Source organism: Arvicola amphibius, chromosome 1, assembly GCF_903992535.2.
Source record: "Arvicola amphibius chromosome 1, mArvAmp1.2, whole genome shotgun sequence".
NCBI classification, from domain to species: Eukaryota; Metazoa; Chordata; class Mammalia; order Rodentia; family Cricetidae; genus Arvicola; species Arvicola amphibius.
Window position 1 is genome coordinate 13,990,489 of NC_052047.1, and position 20,355 is coordinate 14,010,843.

The 20,355-nt window shown below is 45.7% G+C and overlaps 1 protein-coding gene across 2 annotated transcripts in view; it reads right to left on the reverse strand.

Moving 5' to 3' along the window:
- Window positions 1-20,355, reverse strand: part of Parm1 (prostate androgen-regulated mucin-like protein 1) — a 99,648-nt gene that overhangs the window by 10,778 nt on the left and 68,515 nt on the right. The window contains exon 3 of one of the 2 annotated variants that reach the window (XM_038345134.1): window positions 1,215-1,293. In XM_038345134.1, the coding sequence (XP_038201062.1) occupies window positions 1,215-1,293 (79 nt within the window). Of the gene's footprint in view, window positions 1-1,214; window positions 1,294-14,488; window positions 14,619-20,355 lie in introns of those variants that run through there. The other variant, XM_038345145.1, reaches the window with a different exon arrangement.

The window sequence follows — 20,355 nt, forward strand, 5'->3', positions numbered from 1 at the left end:
AGAAGACAAGCACAGGGCATGAGGTAGGAGCAGCAGATGCTCTGTGAGGAAGGAACTCAGCTTTGATGACCAGAAGTAAGACAGGAGAATGTGTGTGTGTACGTGTGTGTGTGTGTGGTGTGTGTGCTCACATGCATGCGCATATGTGTGTCTATGTCTAATGTATGTGTGTTTGTATGGTATGTGTGTATATCTGATGCATGTTTGTTTATGTGTATATGTGTGTATCTATGTTCAATGTATGTGTGTCTTATGGTATGTGTGTGTATCTGATATGTGTGTATATGTGTATATGGTGTGTGTATATGTCTAATGTATGTGTATCTCTGTGTGTGTTTGTATGGTGTGTGTGTATCTGATGTGTATGTGTGTCTGTGTCTGATGTGTATGTATATGTGTATATGGATGTGTGTGTATCTATGTCAAATGTACGTGTGTCTGTATGGCATATGTGTGTATCCGCTATGTGTGTATATGGATGTGTGGGTATCTATGTCGAATGTATGTGTGTCTCTGTGTATGTTTGTATGGTGTGTGTGTGTCTCGACATGAGGAACATGACTTTGAGGACGTCTGGATTTTTACAGAGCGACGGGAAATAAGAACAGGGCTTCAAAGAGTATTGTAACTTTCTGTCTGGCTAAGGAACATGAATCGCATCTACCCTCTATGCTCACCTTCACCTCATAGGAGAAAATGTTTTTAAAACTAACAATAAAAGGCCATAATCTGGTGCCGAAGCCCAGTTTTCTAGACAATGCTACATTTTCCTTTTAGTTTTTATATTTTGGCTAGACTAATAAGCATGCCTTGAATAGATGAATTGCCAATTAATCAATGAGCATGCAGAACATCAGGACTGAGCAACCAGTGGCTCTGCCCTCCGCCCCAGCCCACAGATGAGGGAGCCTTAATTCCCAGAGGTGTGCAGCTTTCCCAGAGCAATCATGTGATTTCAGGGCAGAGCGCCTGCACAGAGACTCCAAACTCTAGGTAAACCTTGTCCTGTGACGTCATCATGCCTATACTCAAGTGTTTTCTACAAACTGTCCGTCCCTGTCTAATGTGGGACTAGTCTACTGGCCACGTTCACTTCCCTGACAGTATTTCTGAGGGATGAGATACCCATCACAGAGCAAGCCCATGGCGAAACAGCCTTCATCCTGGAGCCTCACAGGAATCTTGCTCTTTTCAAGAAGGAAGGAGTGTCTCACCTGATCTTTAGGTATGCCGCAGCTCCAAACACCAACAACACCACGGCGATGACTGTCACAGTGATGGCGGCGATACTGCCTGTAAGGAAAAGGCCCAGAAAAGATAATGAAAGAGTTAGCTTGGTGAACTTTAGAGTACCCAATATCTAACCACATCTCCTCTGGGAGAGGAAAAAGCTATTGACCTCAGACCATTCTGATGGAAGTTAGAACAAGAACAAAAGCCGGGACTTCAGTTCTGTTACTGAGCTTAAAATGAAACAAAACAAAACAAGGCAACAAAGTGAGGTTCAGTGAGCAGCCAATACTTATTTTAGCATCTATCATGACGTGCTGGATGCTCTGGAATACGAAGGGCAGTACACAGTGTACCTCACGGCCCTTCGAAGAGTGGTGGGGTCAGCTGCCAGCACTGCTGTCTGCAGGGCGAGGAGATTTTATGTCTCCAAATGTCTTTTCCTGTGTCGTTGGGTCCCTTGTGAAAGATCGGGAGGAAGGTGTCCTATTCAAGCGCCACTATGAAGTAATGTAGCTGAATTTTTAATAAAACTGGAGGCACACAGCTGTTACAGTAGTGTCCCTTTGAAAGGGTCACTTTGGAAGGAGGTGTGCAAATTTCGCGGATATCATCAGATCAAAGCATTTGAGAAAAACATTAATGCTTCTCTTTGGGTGTACGGCCAGCTTCCATATTTAAACAGTAAATTTGGACGATAGAGAATGAAGTCAAGTTTGGTAGGCAAAATAAGGTCAACTGTTCAGGGAATAATTTTGTTGTCATTGCTGTAGCAACACAGTTATAAAGGGACACACATGCTTTCTGCTACCGTTTGAATCTGATTCCTAAAGCAATATTAATGGGAAGGTAAATAGAGAGGCAGACAGACCAACCCTTTAGGCATACGACCATATAAAAATAACCATCCTGGCTCCAAATGTATCTTTGGAATACAGCACCCTTTCTGTATGAGTTTTTGACTAATAATGCATATACTTTTTCTTTTATTCTATGTTAGAAGTGTTAATGATCAATTAGACTCTTGTCCCCAAATATTTCAGAAGACTTTTGGTATAATAGACCTGCTTACTCTTTTAGTACACCACTTATGGATTCAACAAGTGAATGGAGCTTTTCTTAAATGCCTAGGAAAAAGCCGAGAGATCTGGAGTGAAATATGTAGACGTGTGTGTGTGTGTGTGTGTGTGTGTGTGTGTGTGTGTGTATGTGAACACACATGCGTATGCACGTATGCCATACACACATGTGTGAATAACCATGATCGGCTGTGTGAACAGGAGCTATTTAGTCAGCTGGATTGACTTGTGTGTTCTGCTCATCACACACAATTTTATTACAGGTAAACGGGATGTCACACACACCAGTCTGAAGAACTGTTCAACGCATGATCCCGGACCATTTCCTCTCTCTTGCACATGAATCTCCCCCACATCCTTAAAGATTTATCAATTGTAAGTTATTTGGCATTTCTTTTATTTCCAGCTTCCTTCCATGAATGGCTTGTGCTTATTGTTTTCTCTACCATTCCTTCTACTTCCAAAAGAAGTAGGGCAGGGTCAAGAAGCAAAGCCACTACTTAACTCTTTAGTAATTCCCGTCAAGTTTTAGGTGAAAGGCTACATCAGGCATCTACATTCCTAGTGGTTACAGGGCAGAACCAAGGGTCATTGCTAACTTGAAGACAATGAGGAGAGCTTGCTGTTTCCATGGAGACTGGCCATATCAACCATTGCAGAGCGTGCATACTCCAGGACAGCTTGCGTCTCCACGTCTTCGCTTTTAGAAGGCTTTTGAGCCAGATGAGTGTAATCATCAGCCCAGTTATCTCCCCTTTAGATGGCATTAGGAAGATCGTGGTGCCGATTGCTGCAACGCACAGATCTGGTCAAGTGGAGAAAGCCTGAGGTCACGTCCTCTTATGAAAAACCTCCACTCCTGTTTTGAAAGGCAGCTCTTAGCTTCTTGGCCTCCAAACTGTGCTGAAATTAGAACAATCCAAAGTCCACAGAAGCCTCTTAGGAACTCTGCCGAGAGCTTTCAAAGGGAGGGTTAGAACCACAAGGTAAGCTGAGGGGGCATTTGATGACTGAGAGGATGCAGTCATTGTGATTAGATGCAGTCTAAAAGAAAAAAAAAACTCACCCTTTTAATTTACCCCCGGGCTCCCAAAAGGAAAGGAATATAGTTGGCTCCACTAAGACTCTTCAACCACCCTAAGAATAGTTTCATGTAGGACATTGTAGGTCTGACCTTCTTCAGGGTGTCCATCTCCTCTACCTCTGCCATTTACCCAGCATCTTTCTATACCACCTCCTTTTGAAATAAATCAGGAAGTTCCCCCAACTTAAGCGCTGTTCTTCTCTCGTGTGTGGAGAGCAAGTGGCAGAGTGTCCTGCTTCTTCTCCATGTCACTGCGGTCATTCTGCTCCAGGAGCAGGTTCAAATCTTCAAGGCCACCCTTCCGTGGCCACAGGTGTCATCATCGTCATTACCAGAGATGGAGGAGGTTACCATTGACATTTTGCTTGGTAGTCTCCTGGGGGACGCTGGGTAAAGGGCCCTTTGGAGAGTTGGTTCCACCAATGTATAACGTAAAATGGTTTGTGCTGAAGTTTGGGATCTTTTCACAAGCCACCCTCCACACCTCCATCCCTGCCCCTATCCTCACCCCAGGAGTTGGAGTCTTCCGGAAGGAGATTTAGCCTGAGCCTAGAAGAGTCTGTGTTCTGAGCTTTCCCTCAGCAGCTGTCTGTCCTGGGAAGCCCCACTTGGTGGTGGTAGTAGTGTGTGTGTGTGTGTGTGTGTGTGTTGTGTGTGTGTGTGTGTGTGTGTGTGTGAGTGAGAGAGACAGAGAGAAAGAGAGAGAGAAAGAAAGACAGAGAGACAGAGAGACAGAGAGAGAGACACACAGAGAGAGACAGAGAGAGAGAGAGCAAGAGAGAGAGAGAGAGAGAGAGAGAGAGAGAGAGAGCGCTGCTAAGCTCCTGAGAGCACTGCTTTCTGTGGTAACTGCGATCCCGCAAACAAATGCTGCCTCCCCAACTTTTGTGTAACCTGGAATTCCCCTTGTCATCTTATTCTCCTTTTTATTTTTTTTCCAAGATGGGACAAGGAGAAGAAAGAGGAGGAAGGGATGTGGGGAAAGCTTTGCCCGTACGGGATGTACAGGGCCTCACAGGTTCCAAGGTGAGAAAGGGCGTGGGGAAGTTTGCTGGCCTTTTTCTTCCTCCTTGGGATCCATTATTTACCGACCAGGTGTGACTCACACAGTAAAGCTGTGGGATGGGCAGACCTGGGAGAATTAGAGGAAACGTATCTGCACATCGTGTAAGCCAAAATGCAAGAGTGTGCTGTGCCAACATGTTCTGCCCAACCAAAGAGCTCGTGAAGATCCAGAAACCAAAGCCTCCGTGAAGTTCACGCCATCCCAAAGCCGGGATTTCTCAAAGTGCCCCATCTTGTCACTTGCATAATCCTCAGAATGAGAACAAAGGAGCTCAAGGTTAAGGACAGCTCCCGTCTTTTGCAGGTGATTTCTTTGGGCCAGTCCTTGACCAAGAAGGTTACGCCTCTCATTTAATGCTTTTTTTATAAGCTGAATGGATGCATTTTATAGATGAGGAAGCTGAGGCCTAGGAAGACAGAGATGTTGGTTAAAGTTTTATATTTGGCAACTCACGGAGCTGAGTAACATGTGAACCCGGGCTTTATTGCACCTTTTGCGTTGCTGTCATCACCAAGCTAGTTGCTTCCTGTAGCCCATTCCATGGACTCTTCGGCTCTTGCCTTCTTGGTTCATTTGATTTGTTTTTGTTTTCTTCCCTGTGACATAACCATGTACGAAGGCTTCTGAGGTGCTCTTTCTGACGGACGCTCTGGACTAACTAATAACGTGGCTCCTGTTCCCAAACACTGGGTTGTGGTTTTGAGCGTCTTTAGGCCGATTCTAATCATAGCCACCTTGCATCTTCTTCAGCCTTGGCATATTTTTAGCATCAGGCGCAGTCTCCAGCGCACGGTAGGCACTTAACTCTTTCCTTCAGTGTTGAATTACTCATCATGATACTCACAGGAAACATAATAACCCGAAGTTTCGACCCCAGTCACGGCACTAAGGACATTCTCGAACACAGGCAGGCTTTGCACCCCTTCATCCTGAACCCTCGGGTCTAGGTCTTATCCAATCACCTCCCTCTAGGACTCCATCCTGCCCTGCCCATGACCTTCACCCCCACACTATATAATGATGAGTCTCAATGGGTGGCTGGAAGAGAGTTAATTTAGTAATAATTGCCTAGAGATGGATTAGACCTGTGCAGAGCCATAGCAAACTCCTAAAAGGACATGCCCCTGCTGAGATTTGGCCAGACACTGCTCCCTTGGTCAATGACCAGAGGCAGTCCTGAAACAAACATTTTAAGGGGCTTCTCTCTCCATGCTTGTCTCTAACCCACAGACGGGTTGACCTTCTTGTTGTCCCAAACTCAAGGGTTCTTCCTATGTCAGTGCTATCTCCTGTATCATAACCCTGAAGTCCCCACTTTTAGAATTTTTCCCTTGAGTGAACTCCCTACACCAATTAATATGAAAGAATCCTTTCATTCGAAGTTTTTATTGGGAATATTTGCCAAATGCACCCAGAATGCAAATGCTAGGACGTGGTAGGGTGGATCTACATAGCCTGGAACACACTTGACCAGTGCTTTCACAGGTGCTGCTTGCGAACACAGGGGGTGGGACAGGCAATGGAGGAGTGTCCAAGGGTGAAGAAAAGAAGAGTGCTTAGCTCCTGTCCATTGTTTTGACACGTGAGCCACTTAGTCAGAGAATTTGGTTCATATTGTGTGAGTGCCTGGCCCAGGTCCTGGGTGTGTGCACACACTTCTGTTGTGTTTAAGAAGAGTGTGAGCGCCTGACCAGTGTCCTGGGTGTGTACACACACTCCTACTGTATTTCAGCAGAGTGTGAGTACCAGTCCTGTGTCCTGGGTGTGTGCATACACTCCTACTGTATTTCAGCAGAGTGTGAGCACCTGACCCGTGTTCTGGGTGTGTGCACACACTCCTACTGTATTTCAGCAGAGTGTGAGCACCTGACCCGTGTCCTGGGTGTGTGCACACACTTCTGTTGTGTTTAAGAAGAGTGTGAGCGCCTGACCCGTGTCCTGGGTGTGTACACACACTCCTACTGTATTTCAGCAGAGTGTGAGTACCAGTCCTGTGCCCTGGGTGTGTGCACACACTCCTACTGTATTTCAGCAGAGAGTGAGCGCCTGACCCCTGTCCTGGGTGTGTGCCCACACTGCTGCTGCACTTGAGCAGGCTCATTAACAGCTCTCTCAACTGTTCTTCAGGATTATCATGCTTTCCTTCCTTCTTCCTGGTTCAAAAAGTCAGGGAGAAAGAGACAGGAACAGGTGGCCACGTCAAAGTGTGTGACAGCTCCTTCACTGGTCATCAGGAACCAGGGGCACTTTGACTTCAGTTCTTTCTTTCTCCTTCAAAGTGTCTGTCTCTGCGTGTGTTGCGGGGGGAGGGGTTGAGTCCCAGAACCGCATGTGTCTTAGATTTCCATTTATTATGGTAGGCTCTTCCATCTTTGCAGAAGTGCTGTCCTTCAATGGTAATAATAATAAACAAGCGGTGCTACTATAAACAGTAGCAGCTAGTGCTTCCCTGCCCTTAGCTCTGTAAGCTTCAGCATTTCAATGCATCTATTCTTGTAAGAACTCTGGGAACTAAGTGCTTTTGTTATCTCCACTTTACCGATGGAGAAACTGAGGACAGAGGCGTAGGGCCCCAGATGCTGGTAACTAGAAAGGCCTGTTACAAAGGACATGCTGGCTCAGAATCCATGCTGCTACCCACTAACTGCTCCAGCCGCCTTCACTGGAGTGCTAGAGCTAGGCCAGGCATTATGTCAAGCCTGTGCTCTGGATGTCTTGTCTGCTTCCTATTGGCTCTCTGGAGTCAAGGTCTAAATCGGGATTGTGTGGTAGTTTGGGTCCTGCTATAGGCACTGTGAAGATGAGTCAAAGCGCAGTAACAACTGGGTATTAAATAACCCTGCAACTGACAGGGTCATTAATAGTTAATAACAATTAATAACAGCAACTGACACTTCTCTGGTGGTGATACGTGTGTTGGGAAGAGGACTAATTAGAAGCAGCCTCAAGTCACAGGACAGCAGGTAAAGATACGTGCACTGGTTTTGAGCACATGTGTGTGAGTGCATGTATGTGCATTCACGCACATACACACACATATTGTGACCCCCCCCAAAAAATAACTGCTTATATTTCTGCCAAATGTGCAGTGCAGCGGTCATCCCACAGCATCCATGAAGGACTGGTATTATAATCCTCCACAGACACAGAAATCCAAGGGATTTAAGTTCCTTATAGAAAATGGAAGAGTATTTGAATGTAGTCTATGCACATCTTCCATACACTGTAAATTGCCTTTGGACTAGTTAGTATAACCAGTCAAGTGTAGAGGCTTTGTCAATAGTCAGTAGACTACATTGTCTAGGGGAAAATGACAAGAAAATATATGTTCATGTTCAATACGGACTCCTTTGTTGTTCACAGCTTTCCAGTAGGGGTCTATGCCATCTGTTTGCTGGTGAAAATGATGGGATGTATATCGAGTGGGATGAGAAGAGAATGAAAAAAATCTCCTTATTCCTTATACACCTAAATGGATGGTATCTTTGAACTACTGAAGGTCGTGTTGACTTCTGGAAAGGGATCCTGCTTGACTCTCAGACCGTTCCCCCCCTTACTCTACTCCATGTTGTGGGAGCTAAATTTGTTTCCTTCGTCGTTTTATAGTCTCACAAGGCTGTTTTGAGTGAACTCCCTGGTCTCAAAGACTGTTTTGGATGGACTCCTGACTTCCTCTTGGTCTAGGAATGTGGAATAGAGAAAATCGTGCCAGGGGCTTGCCGAGGCAAGTTTCAGTGTCTGGGGACCCCACAGGAGAGTCCAGGTTTGGATTGGCAGATAGGACGATAAGTAGGGAGGTAGCCAATGCCAAACTTGGTGTTTCTACCTGTAACTGAGAGAGATGAGCCTGGAAAAGTTGGAACAAGTCTTGAGAAGAGGTGAGAATGAATCATTTCTCTGGGTGGGCAGGATTTGGACAGACAGCTGGGGAGGCATGAGGTAGGAGCTAGCTAGGAAGAGAACAGATACCCAACATTTCTGCATCAGCACCGGCAGTAGAGAGAAGCATCCTCAATGCGTGCCTAAAAAAGAGCTAACCCTTGCCTTCTGCCTCTAAAGCAGAAGACCAGACAGAAGGAAATGTTTTGTGAACTGGCACAAAGGGAGAGGGGTTTCCCTGAGGTCTTTGTAGCCAGTCTTTTCACTTCACAAACTGGGAGACGGTGTGACTTTCCCACGGTCACATGATTCACAGGAACGAACCATGTCTACATAAGAAGGTGTAGTGGAAATTAAAAGGGGTCGTGAAAAGGTCTATGTACTCAGGACCAAGTGACTGAGTATTCTAAAGGTCAGGGATGGCATTGTGGGAAGGCGAGGGAACCCCAGAAGCATTCTGGGAAGAGGCACCCCAGAACCTCCCCACATCTAATCTCAAAGGGTAGATCTACCTCAAACCCCATTTTTCTAGTTATCTTCTTTACTCTGGCATACCTGAGACTGGCATATGTGCCTGTGGTTAGTAATGCATATTTACACCCAAGATACAGCCAAGAGATGCACTGTTAAGCCAATGAGCAAAGTGTGCAAGTCCTGCGGGCTTTCAATTGGAAGTCTCTGAAAACCAGGAATACCAAACCATGTTTCTTTATTTGCCTAGGCCTAAAATAAGAAATTTATAATTCTGATTTCCTCTGAAATATAGCTAACTTATTATTAATTAATTAAAATTAATAATTTTTTTTTGGTTTTTCGAGACAGGGTTTCTCTGTGGCTTTGGAGCCTGTCCTGGAACTAGCTCTTGTAGACCAGGCTGGTCTCGAACTCACAGAGATCCGCCTGCCTCTGCCTCCCGAGTGCTGGGATTAAAGGCGTGCGCCACCACCGCCCGGCTTAAAATTAATAATTTTGGACTATTTATGGGGATGTGTATATGTTTATATGTATATGTGTGTGCATGTAAAAGTCAGAAGATGGGCTGGAGAGATGACCCAGCACTTAAGAGCACTGGCTTTTCTTCCAGAGAGGACATGGGTTCAATTTCCAGCACCCATATGGCAGCTTACAACTGTCTGTAACTGATACCTTTGCACCAATTCACATAAAAATTTTAATAAATTATATATGTGTGTGTATATATATATATATATATATATATATATATATATATATATATATATGTTAGAGGACAACTTTGGATATGGCTCCTCAGGAGGTGTCCAGAGACAGTTTCTCTCACTTGGATCTGGGGTGCACTCATTAGATGAGGGTAGCTGGCCAGTGAGCCCCAGGGACCTGCCTGTCTCTCCCCCCACCACTAGTACTGAGATTATAAACATGCATCACCAGTTTGTTTTAGGTGAGTGCTTGTGCTTGAACTCAGATCCCCACACTTGTACACAAGCACTTCACCAACTGAGCTGACTCCTCTGCCTTCGAGCTTGTTTACTCACACTTTGTTACTATACATGGTGTAAGAAAGACAGCTCTTTATCATCATATGCTTTGTATGTGAATCTATAGAAGTGTTTGAATGAGGACAACCTAAGATTGTCTCTGCAAGGTCTTCCTTTTCTCTAGCAAGCCCCTCGTAAGCCTTTAAATCATTGATTTATTATGTCGTCATACACAGGGTAAGAAGCCAACTGAGTGAAATTAGGCAACTGCTGTCCATCTGGAGTGTCCCCTCCTTTCTAACTGTATTAAAGAGCTAGTTAGTAGGCATCTAGGCCAGCGCACAGATTGGCTTCAGGCTTGGGCCAGGAGCGCAACCGTACTTTTACACTCCACGTATTTTGAAGACCTGGTTTGGAGAATACTTGTCCTTTGGCCTAAAAGTACTGTTGTGAGCTGGGGTGACGGTTCAATCAGTTAAGGCCGTGCCACAGAGGTAGGAAGACTTGTGTTTGGCTCCTTGGCACCCACATTAAAGCCTGGGAACACCTCTAATCTCAGTGCTGGGAAGGCAGAAGCTGGGTGTGTCCCTGGTCCACTGCCAACCACTGCAGTCAAATAGGTGAACTTCAGCTTCAGTGAGACACCCTGTCTTGAGAACTGAGGTGGAGAGGGACTCAAAAAGACACCTGACTCTGACCTGTAGCTTCAACACACAGTGTGCACATACATGCACGTACACTGTCTGCATGTACAGACATGAATGTGTACACACATACACCATGCAGATAAGTAATAAATCAACACTTTGCTGCATAAAGCATACAGCTAAAATGAACAGTGGAAAGGCTGATCGGTTAGGGTAATAAATGGCATGAACTACACCTCCCGGTGCTGTTTCCTCTCCGCTTTGCTCTCTCATGGGAACACAGCACGGTACCCACTGTCAGGAAGCACGGGGCACAGGCTTGCAATTAGTGCAACCATTTCTGGCGGGTCTCCGTTTCCATGGTTTTAAAGTTTCTTCACCTCACTTACAATTACAGTCTTTCCCGACACAAATGAGACCTCCCTCTCACTTGGAATTGACTTTAACTACCTGTTTAGATTGCCCAGTCCCAGCTCACCTTTGACATCTGTAATATGAGCCACCTGGGATTTCCAAGAATAGCAATGGTCTTGCTTATCCCTTTTCTCATAGCACGACGCTGCCTAAGCTGATTGCCACAGAGCAGCTCCGGGGCTGTCAGGAGCACAGCTCACACTGAGTTGGCTGGAGGGTGAGTTCTATACCCAGTCTGTAGGGAATGAGGATTACTAAGGACCAGCTTGGTGTTCTCAACTCCCGAGTCATCTCTGCGAATATTGCCTGGGGGGCGATATATTACGGGAAGGACACCACCTTGTCTCCAGGAACATTGAGAGACGACGGCTGTGCCACTGTTACAATCTATACTCTACCTAGTAGTTTAATAATAAACGTGAAGCCTGGCCTCGGATCAAACCATCCTGAGGGACATAATAAGATGGAAGAGTTGGCAGAGGTCTCTGGTTGAACTCATCCACTCTGCCAGGAGAAGGCCCCTTTCCCTTTGGGGTAGCCCGGTGTTCGTAGGTGCAGCTTTCCACTCTGGATGCCTCCCTGTTCACAGGCCACAAGAAAGCCGGTAAGGACAATGTCAGAGCCAGACACACAGTCCCCCCCTTTGCCAAGTAATGTGCATGTTTATTGCTTTTAATTATTACTGTTTCAGGTCATTTATCCCCGGGGTCACTTGTCCCAACAACTTTGGGTGAGGGCAATGACATCACCGTAATTACAGTAACCCCAAGGAATCAGAGATCTCCTAAGAACCATTAGTTAAATTCAGCTTGGTCCCCATGTAATTAATCACCAAGGCCCCATAGGGGCCTGCTTTCAGACACTATATTTACCAAGTTTAAATTTTCCCAGACTCAGGCCTCTGAGGTTTTCCAGTTAAAAACACTGGAAAGAAAAAAACTAATTTCCCAACTGTGATGCAAGTTAGGGGAGGGTACTGCCCTGGCTCCTTTCTGGTATAATTCTTCTATCTCAAGTTAGGGGAGGGTACTGCCCTGGCCCCTTATGGGTATGACTCTTCTCCTAGCTCAAGTTAGGGGAGGGTACTACCCTGGCTCCTTTCGGGTATGCCTCTTTTCCTAGCTCACTGTTTTCCCCTAGCACCCCAAGACTGCTCTTCTTGGCTAGAAAACTCGAGTTGTTTCATTCTTTAGCCCACTCTCTTTGGCTTCCCAAGTGAAAGTGTTACTGTTTCAGAGGGGAGCAGTTTTTCTCCTTCACACCGTTTGGATTGTCCTTTTCTGTATTGTAGTAAAGACAGGCATTTACGCGGGCTTTTATTACCCAATACTCACTGTAAGTGTCCCTTTGGGAGTCTTAAAGTGTTTTTTATAAACATTCTAAGATTCCAAGCTAAGAAAACTAGTCTAAAAGAGACTGAGCTAGCAGTAGCCACCTCCCCCGAAATTAAGACTCCAACTGTAATAATAACAGCTGACGTCATTTACTGCTAACTCTATTAGAAGGACTTTGTGCTGTTGTCTTATTAGGTCTTAATAAGAATTTTACAGACTAGGTACAGTTCTGTGTGCCTTCATCTTGAAGATGAGGTCCAGGGATAAACAAACTTACCCCAGGGTCTCTCATGTAGCAAAAGGCACTGGAGAGATCTGAGCCAGACCGGTTCATGTTCGAGTTCGTGCCATTGTCAGAGCCTTGCCTTCCTGCAGCCCATCTTGAAAGTCACTCTGCACCATCTTTAAATGGAAACGCGCTACAGAGTGTCCATGGCTCACTTCCACCAACTCAGTGAGATGTTTCATCTTAGCATAAAATTCACCTTTGTCTTTAAGCCAGTGGTCTACTCCTTGAAGATATTCATCTAGCCATGAATGTAAGAACCTGTAAAAAGGCTACATGTTGCTTTTCCTAGGGTGGAGGAAGCAGGCATATTAAGGACACTATGAATTCAGCATCACTTATATGATTTCTTGACACAATAGTCCCAGCTCAGTCCCCTGGGATGAGACCTTTAGATTTTTTTTCTGACAGAGCTGATGGATAGATGGTGAGCCACACTCCATTTCCCGACTAGTTACTCTCTAACTAAAAAAGCACGCAGTCCTGAGTTAGAACATTCTAACGGTTCAGTGTGGAGCTGAGATTGGGTCAGTCCTCATCCATCTCTCTTAATGACCCACCCGGCTGTAGGTTCCTTAACAACATTATCAGGGTTTATATGCCAATTCTCAGTGAAGCCTTTTCAGAGCCACCTCTCACCTATCACTGATGAAAGTCAAGTCTGAAGCAGAAAAGAAAAATTGTTCCATGGAGACAGAAATTCTCCAAATATAATAAAACATGGCATCGGGGCAATTAAAATGCACAATGGTTGTCTTGCTACAATATGAAAGGCAAATAGCTGGTTTTATTACCTTGACATATATTTTTTAAAGGTTATCTTAGAAATACTTTCAAAATCAGATTAAGGTTTAAATAGTGAAGGTAAGTCAAAGGCGAAATAGATGATTGTGTTTTAACTGAAACAGCATCTATTAGAGTCCACTGGGAATTAGCAAGGTTTGAAGATTAACAACAACAACAGCAAAATCCAGCCCATAAGAAGAGAGTGTGACTAAAGTTCATAAGAACAGTTATTGCAGCCAGCACTCATCACAAGGTCCAAAGTGGGCATCAGGATGTGGGCACCACGAGGTGTGTCAGGCGGGCGAGAGGGGAGACCCATCATGACAGTGGAGAGCCCTTGAGAAGGTCTGTGGTCCTGACAGAGTACCAGAGGTATCTATGCATGCACAGGGGAGGGTCTTCAATATTTTTTTCATTTTCAATTAAAAACTCAGAATATACAGCGTTAAGAAAGTGTGTGTGTTTCTATATAAAACAAAAAATGTTCATTTACTGAGTATTTATTGAATACCTACTCGGACCTAGGCAAAATTGGGTGCTAGGAATATATTTTTGACCCAAAACAGTTTCTCCCGGTCCCCATGTAGCTTGAGAAGCAGTGACGGCAATAAACACTCACACAGCTCAGTATATCACCCTGCTGTGGAGAATACAACCGAGCTGTTATCCACTGTAACTGAACGGTAAGAAGTGGATTGAAAGGCACAGAGGAAAAATCCATCACAAGCAATGTCTGAGCTGAGATTCGAGGACTGAACTGGAATGAGGTGTTGGAGCAGGTTCCAGAAAGAAGCATTGCATCGATGGTGACCCTAAGTCATGAGGAAGACCAGTAGACGTAGGAACCTGAGATTCAGCTAGTCTTGGAGATGCTGAGAGTGAGGGGCAGGTGTTTGGATGCTTCACGGGGGGCAGAAAGAGGCCACATGAAGTGAAAACTTGAGAGATTTGCTTTGACGGCTGAGATATTGATGGAGGTTAGTGATAGGAGTTCTGTTTGATTTGTGTTTAATTCCCTCTCTGGCTGCTCTGCCATAAATAAGCAAGGCCAGGGAAATGGAGCAGTGGAGAGGCGGGCATGGAGGCCTCTGCTGTTGCGTTTTGAGAGTCCTGACTTGCAAACAAGCAGCAGATGTGGATGAGTTTCGAAGCTACCAACAGTTCAGTGTCTATAACACTTGCTGGGGTTGGAGAGATGGCTTAGTGGTTAAGAACTCTGGCTGCTCATTCGGAGGACTCGGGTTCTGTTCCCAGCAACCAAACAGAAGCTCACAACTGTCAGAACCTCCAGGTCCAGAAGACCCAATTCTCTCTTCTAGCCTTTGTGGATATTGCACACACGTGGTTTACAGACTTCTGTAAAGGCAAAACACTCATGAACATAAAGATAATTAAGTATATGAATAAAAATAGTAATACTTGGTGGTGGAGAAGACATAGAAAGTGGGAGGAAGAGGACAGGAAGGTGCGTAGTGCCACTCACTGAAGAGGTCCAGCTGCTGGTGGGTATGATGTATTTATAAACTGAGTGCCGGACAACCTACCCTTGAGGAGTATTGCTTTCTGATATATTCTTCTGAGCTTTCTAAAAATATGTTAAGGAAGGCTAGCATTCCCTTCATATGCTATTCTCATACATAGGTTTTTATATTAAATCAATGTTAGATCCTTTAGCAGATTTTTAATGTTTTTGAACTAGGTCATTAACTTATTACAATATACATTTTTCACTCCTAAAACTTTCCAAGATACATTTTTAAGTAATTCTTTTATCTTTCCTATCCATTTATTCTTTTTTTTTTCAAGTCTACATTCATCTCGAAGGCATGGATGTCTTCTACACGAAAATTCCTGGAGGTGGAGACACAGAGATATCCCGATGTCTCTGTAGTACTGCCCTCTCAGGGTGTTTATTAGCACAGTTCCTGCTGAATAAAAAACTGAACTTCAAACCAGCAATTCACAGCTCAGAAAATGCCACCAATTTTCACAGCTCCATCCTTCTCATTGTACTGGAAAATGCATCACAATCCCCGTGGACTCGCGGGTTCCACACTGTAACAAGCAGAATGAGTACAGCAACGAAGGGTGTGTGTGTCGCCTGGTGATGTCATGAGGGTGACCTGCTCTGCATCTCAGCCCCTCCCTCCTCTGCTCACTGTGTCCCGAGCTGGGCGTTGCACTGACTTTGCTTGGGGGAATGAAAACCACATCAGAGTACTCACACACGAGGAGCCCTGGTTTGACAACGCAGTATGATCCAAATTTAACCCAAGCTGCACCTTTTCTAGTTGGGCAAAGGCTGCAGTGTGCTGGTAACTGTTAGCTCTCCTGACTCTGTGTTTCCATTACGTCAGACAGGATGGGTTCAGTGGCAGGAAGCCTTGGCTTAAGATTGAACCCTGGCCCTGTCCCTCACGTGAGACTTGAGTAAGTTGGTTTCTGTGTGCATAGTTTTCACCTTTAGAGGAGATACAGCTGATCCAGCCTCATTGGTCTATTCCTAGAATTGAGTGAGGGGAACCTCTGCTGGGAAATAGCCCAACCTCCAATTTAGGCTCCCACAAACAAGGATCTCATTTTTTTGGCATTGGGTCTGTGCAGTAAACAACTGTCATAGATGGCACACACGAAGGACTTTAAGATAGCCTCAGTTTATAGTGAAACTCCTTAACGGTAGAGTAGTTAATAACATGACTTGTCTATTACTGATGACGAGTAAGTAACCAGAAACCAGGTATGAACTGGTACATTTTTTTTTTTTTTGGCCCTCAACTGATTACAACTTACCCTGCTCATTTCTCCTGCTGTTGAATACTGTTTAAGCACAATTCTTAGACTATTCTTCCCTTCAGTGACTATCAGTGGACTACCAGGTACAGCAACAACTTTATGAGCTAGGGCCTCTGACACCCCTCCCGAAGCTCCTTCCTCCTTCATTGGTGATGCACCTGACCAGGCAGCCTGGGACTCTACACTGCTTTCTAGGACATACATGCTACACTGTCCATTTCCAGAGAAGAGACCATTATTCATTGCTACATGTGTCTTTAGTACAGAGTCATATACCTGGCTTAATAAATGCTTGTTGAAGATTGGGGGCATCCTTCATTATGACAAACAGGATAATAAAGATGACGATAGCAGTAGCATCAAAAAGTTAATAAAATAGCAAATAATAATAAAACAACAGTCAAAGCTATCATTTGGGGACACTGTGTAATCGCTAAGTGTCCATGCCATCTTAACCTCTGACAGCCACACCCTACAGATCTTCTTCCTCTTCCGTCTTATGGATAAGGATGGTCAGATAAGTGTAGCAGCTACCCTGGTGCTGACTGATGGATACTTTCACTGGCTTAGTGAATGCTGCCGAGGATCTGCCACATCAGAGGGCTGAGACTTAGCCTCCTCCTTAGTCCCTGTGAGCAGGGTCCTTCCTAGCAGTAAGCAGGCAGTCTCCCAATACAGGAGATGCTGTCAGGGAACTGCAAGCAATAACAAGGCCAGTGAAGCATGGTAAATGGATCCACACTGACGGCACCTATCATTCCACTTAGTGGAGCGAAGGTTTGCTAAAGAGATGGGAGTTGAATTGAGTCCAGACAAGGAACAGGACTGGTTCATTAAAAAGAGGAGGGTGGGTGTTTCAGGCAGGGGAACAGTGTGTGCTAAGGCCCTGCGGCAGAAGGGTTCTCTGTGTTCAGTTAATAGGAAGGTTGTCAGGGGGCTTGGGGGGTATAAAACAATGAGATAGAAAGTCTGTACAGGTTTGGGGGCACGATGAACTTTGTGGGTATCACCTGAACCCTGGCCCTTCATTCTGGTTAAAAGGGAATTAATTAGACCATCAGAGCCACAACACCATGGGATCTGTTTGGAGTTGCTGGTTCTTCATTTAAAAAATCATTTTTATCTAACTCAATATATCTAAAATATTACCACCTCAGCCTGCAAAAAAAAAAAAAGTGTTTACTTTCTGTTCTTTCCTACACTGGGTCTTTGAAACTCAGTGAGTACGATCTGAGTCACAGACCATCTCTGCTCAGAGCAGCCACGGTTCTAGGCCCTAGAGGTTACATTTGGCTCCTGGCTACTATATTGGAGGTCTGAGGGCCGGTGTAACACCTATGACCTCCTCAAGGTCAGAAGTGAAGGCTGAAAGAATCACAACCTATATCCATCCACAGAAAAGGGCAAGGCCTAAGAAGTGCTTGATTCTGAGGCCCTCAGTTAACTAGGCAGGTGTTGGTCATCAGGGCTGAGTCAATGGAACGACACAACCCAAGAGATCCAAAACCCTGTTTCTAAAAATGGCCATCTGGAAGGGTGTGATGAGTGATCAGGCCACTTTCAGCAATATTGTAGCAACCTGAGAGGGAGAGGGAGGGATGAGAAGCCATCAGGTCAGATAGACAGAGTGACTGAATGTGGAGGATGGAAGAAGGGAGCTCCACAGATCACCGGCTGAGGAACTTAATAGTCTCCCCCAGACATCTCAAGTGTGAGATGCTCACGACTGACCCCGGGGAGGTCTTCAGTTGGCCGACAGCGGGACAGACACAGGTGCAGTTCCATAAAACAGGACGGGGTTGACGTGTGTGTCTCAGCACCATCAGGACGCTGTCCTCTCAGACCAAAGGGAGGAAGGCAAGGGGTGGGGACAACAGGGGAGAAAGAGGGTGGGGTGGCCCTGTAGTGTTCAGTATTACCTGGAGCGCCTGCTGATGGGCTGTGAGGGAGGCAAAGGCAGAACAAGTAGAGGAACGAGAGAAACTTGCTCTGGAGCTCAAGCGGAGACAGTGCCTTGGAGATGAGGGCTCCAACCATGCCGTCAAAGTCAACAGCTATATAGTAGTCAGATCTACCTGGGCCTGAGAATTAGCCAAAGGAGCAGGAGGCAGGGAAGATACAGGGTTCCTTACGAGAGCAGGCGGTCCTACAGTTGCAGTACGCTCCCCTCGACATCACCTGCAGAAATTCTGGGCCCTCACCTCGGCGCATGTTTTCCAGACCCATCTTCTCAGACTCCATTTCCTGATGCTCCCAGCTCCCTTCACCACAGAGGATCATGGATTTCTCTGGTTGATTTGGACTCACATAACATTTGCTTTGTTTCTGAATTAGTCAGTGGGCTAGGACTAAGTATTTGTTGAAAAGATGGATTAATAGAAACGACCTATGTAAACTCACCCTGAATAAGAGCAACTGTCACACAAAGGGCGGTCCTTAGCACTGGCAGCAACTGATCTCTGAAGAGCATCCCTGCCCAGCCGTCTGGAAACGGGAGCTCAGGGGAGCTGAGGGCTGATGAGGTGTGTGCAGCAAGGCTGGGTTGGCCCAGAGCCAGACCATTCTGGGCCCAGCTCTCTCCTGAGAGGCGTGACCTTGAGCAGAGGTGTGACTTTGAGCGAGGTATATCACTCCTCCAGGGAATAGTCTCTTCCTGTGTGATGGACAGGCCGTATCCCACGGCCCCCATACTTGTCCCGCATGTCTTGGTTCATACTTGGGTTAGAAGCTACAAGTGGAATTAGGAATTACTTGTGTCCTTTCTCTCTGCTTGAATCCCAAAGGACAGCCAGTGGGTCCTGGCAGACGCACTTTAAGTAATTTTGTATTAAAGAGATCTTAAGGGACAAATTCTCCGTGTTCTATGAAAGCACCCTGGCCTGGACTTGATAACCACCCTCCCCTGCCACCTTTCTCTCTTCCCTATCCATCTAAGCTTCTCTTCATGCAGAGTTCCCATGTGCGCATATTTTCTTGAACTACAAAGGACCATGACTCAGCTGTTTGTCACCAATTTTGAACCTTTGGGCCTGCACGGTTGAAATAAAGAAGAAATATGATCTAAAGACCAAGCCAAAACTGCCAGATCATTCCTGAAAGTTCCAGTTAAGGAACTAGCGGATTCAGGAAGACATATCAGATCCTGGAGATCCCCTTTCACCAAGCTTAGACTTGGTACTCTAGAGTATCAAACCATCCCATCTGTGGAATTCTGGAGAGAGAAGCAAAGAGATGCAGCACTCACAGGCAACAGCGCTCAGAGTCTAGAGCAGGAAGAAAAAGGTGGATGGGACCATGCCCACAGGCTTGTACCTGGATGCTCCTTTTATGAGAGATGGATTTTATGAAACCCACTCTGCTTTAGGTACCTCCCTCACACTCGGGCAGGAAGTCAGGGTGAGACAGCAACAGAGGTGCATAGCTAAGGACGGCGTGCTGAGGACTGGCCTGGAACTGTGAACAGGTGTCAGTGGGCTGGGAATGGGTCACCACTACCCCTCTGCAGGCTTGCCCTGCCCTTTTCCACCTGGCTCTCTGCTATGACACTGGCTTCACTTGCCTTGGTTTCTGGCTGCATGTCAGAGTGGAGGTAGAATAGGAAGGAAGGGTAGTTCCTTTCAAGCCAGAGTCGCTGCTGTCATGGAGGACATGGAAAGATCCACAGGGCTTGCTACTGAATGCCGGTTTCAGTTCTGTCCTGTCTCATGCCTGGCCCTTAGTTTACGCCTCCTGCACCTCAGCCAGGCCTCTGCAGTGGACGCCTTCAGCCCAGTTGGAATGTTTCCTTCACTCTTGTTCCCCTCACTGGTATGCCCCCAGCCTTTGAGATAAGATTTGAAAAATAGTTTTTAATCCTTTGGAATTTTCACATTTCTCTTCTTTTCCTTCCTTCCTTCCTTCCTTCCTTCCTTCCTTCCTTCCTTCCTTCCTTCCTTCCTTCCTTCTTTCTTTTCTTTCCTTTCCTTTTTTTTTCCAGGACAGGGTTTCTATGTGTAGCCCTGGCTGTCCTGGAACTCTCTCTATAGACTAGGCTGGCCTCAAACTCAGAAATCTCCTCCTGCCTCTGCCTCGTGAGTGCTGGGATTAAAGGTGCGCACCACCACCAAAGTTCCACATGTTTCTACAGTGTCCCCTGCTTACAGTTTTCTGAGACTGCTTGTCCGATTAGCCCATGATTAGCCTATGGGCTCTTCTACAGCAGTGAGTCCTCCGTTAATCTCAGCTTCTCTTTCCCCAACACTCTCTAGCACTATGTCCATCCCCAGAGTTTGTTTGTTCTCACTAAAAGATGTCTCTTTCT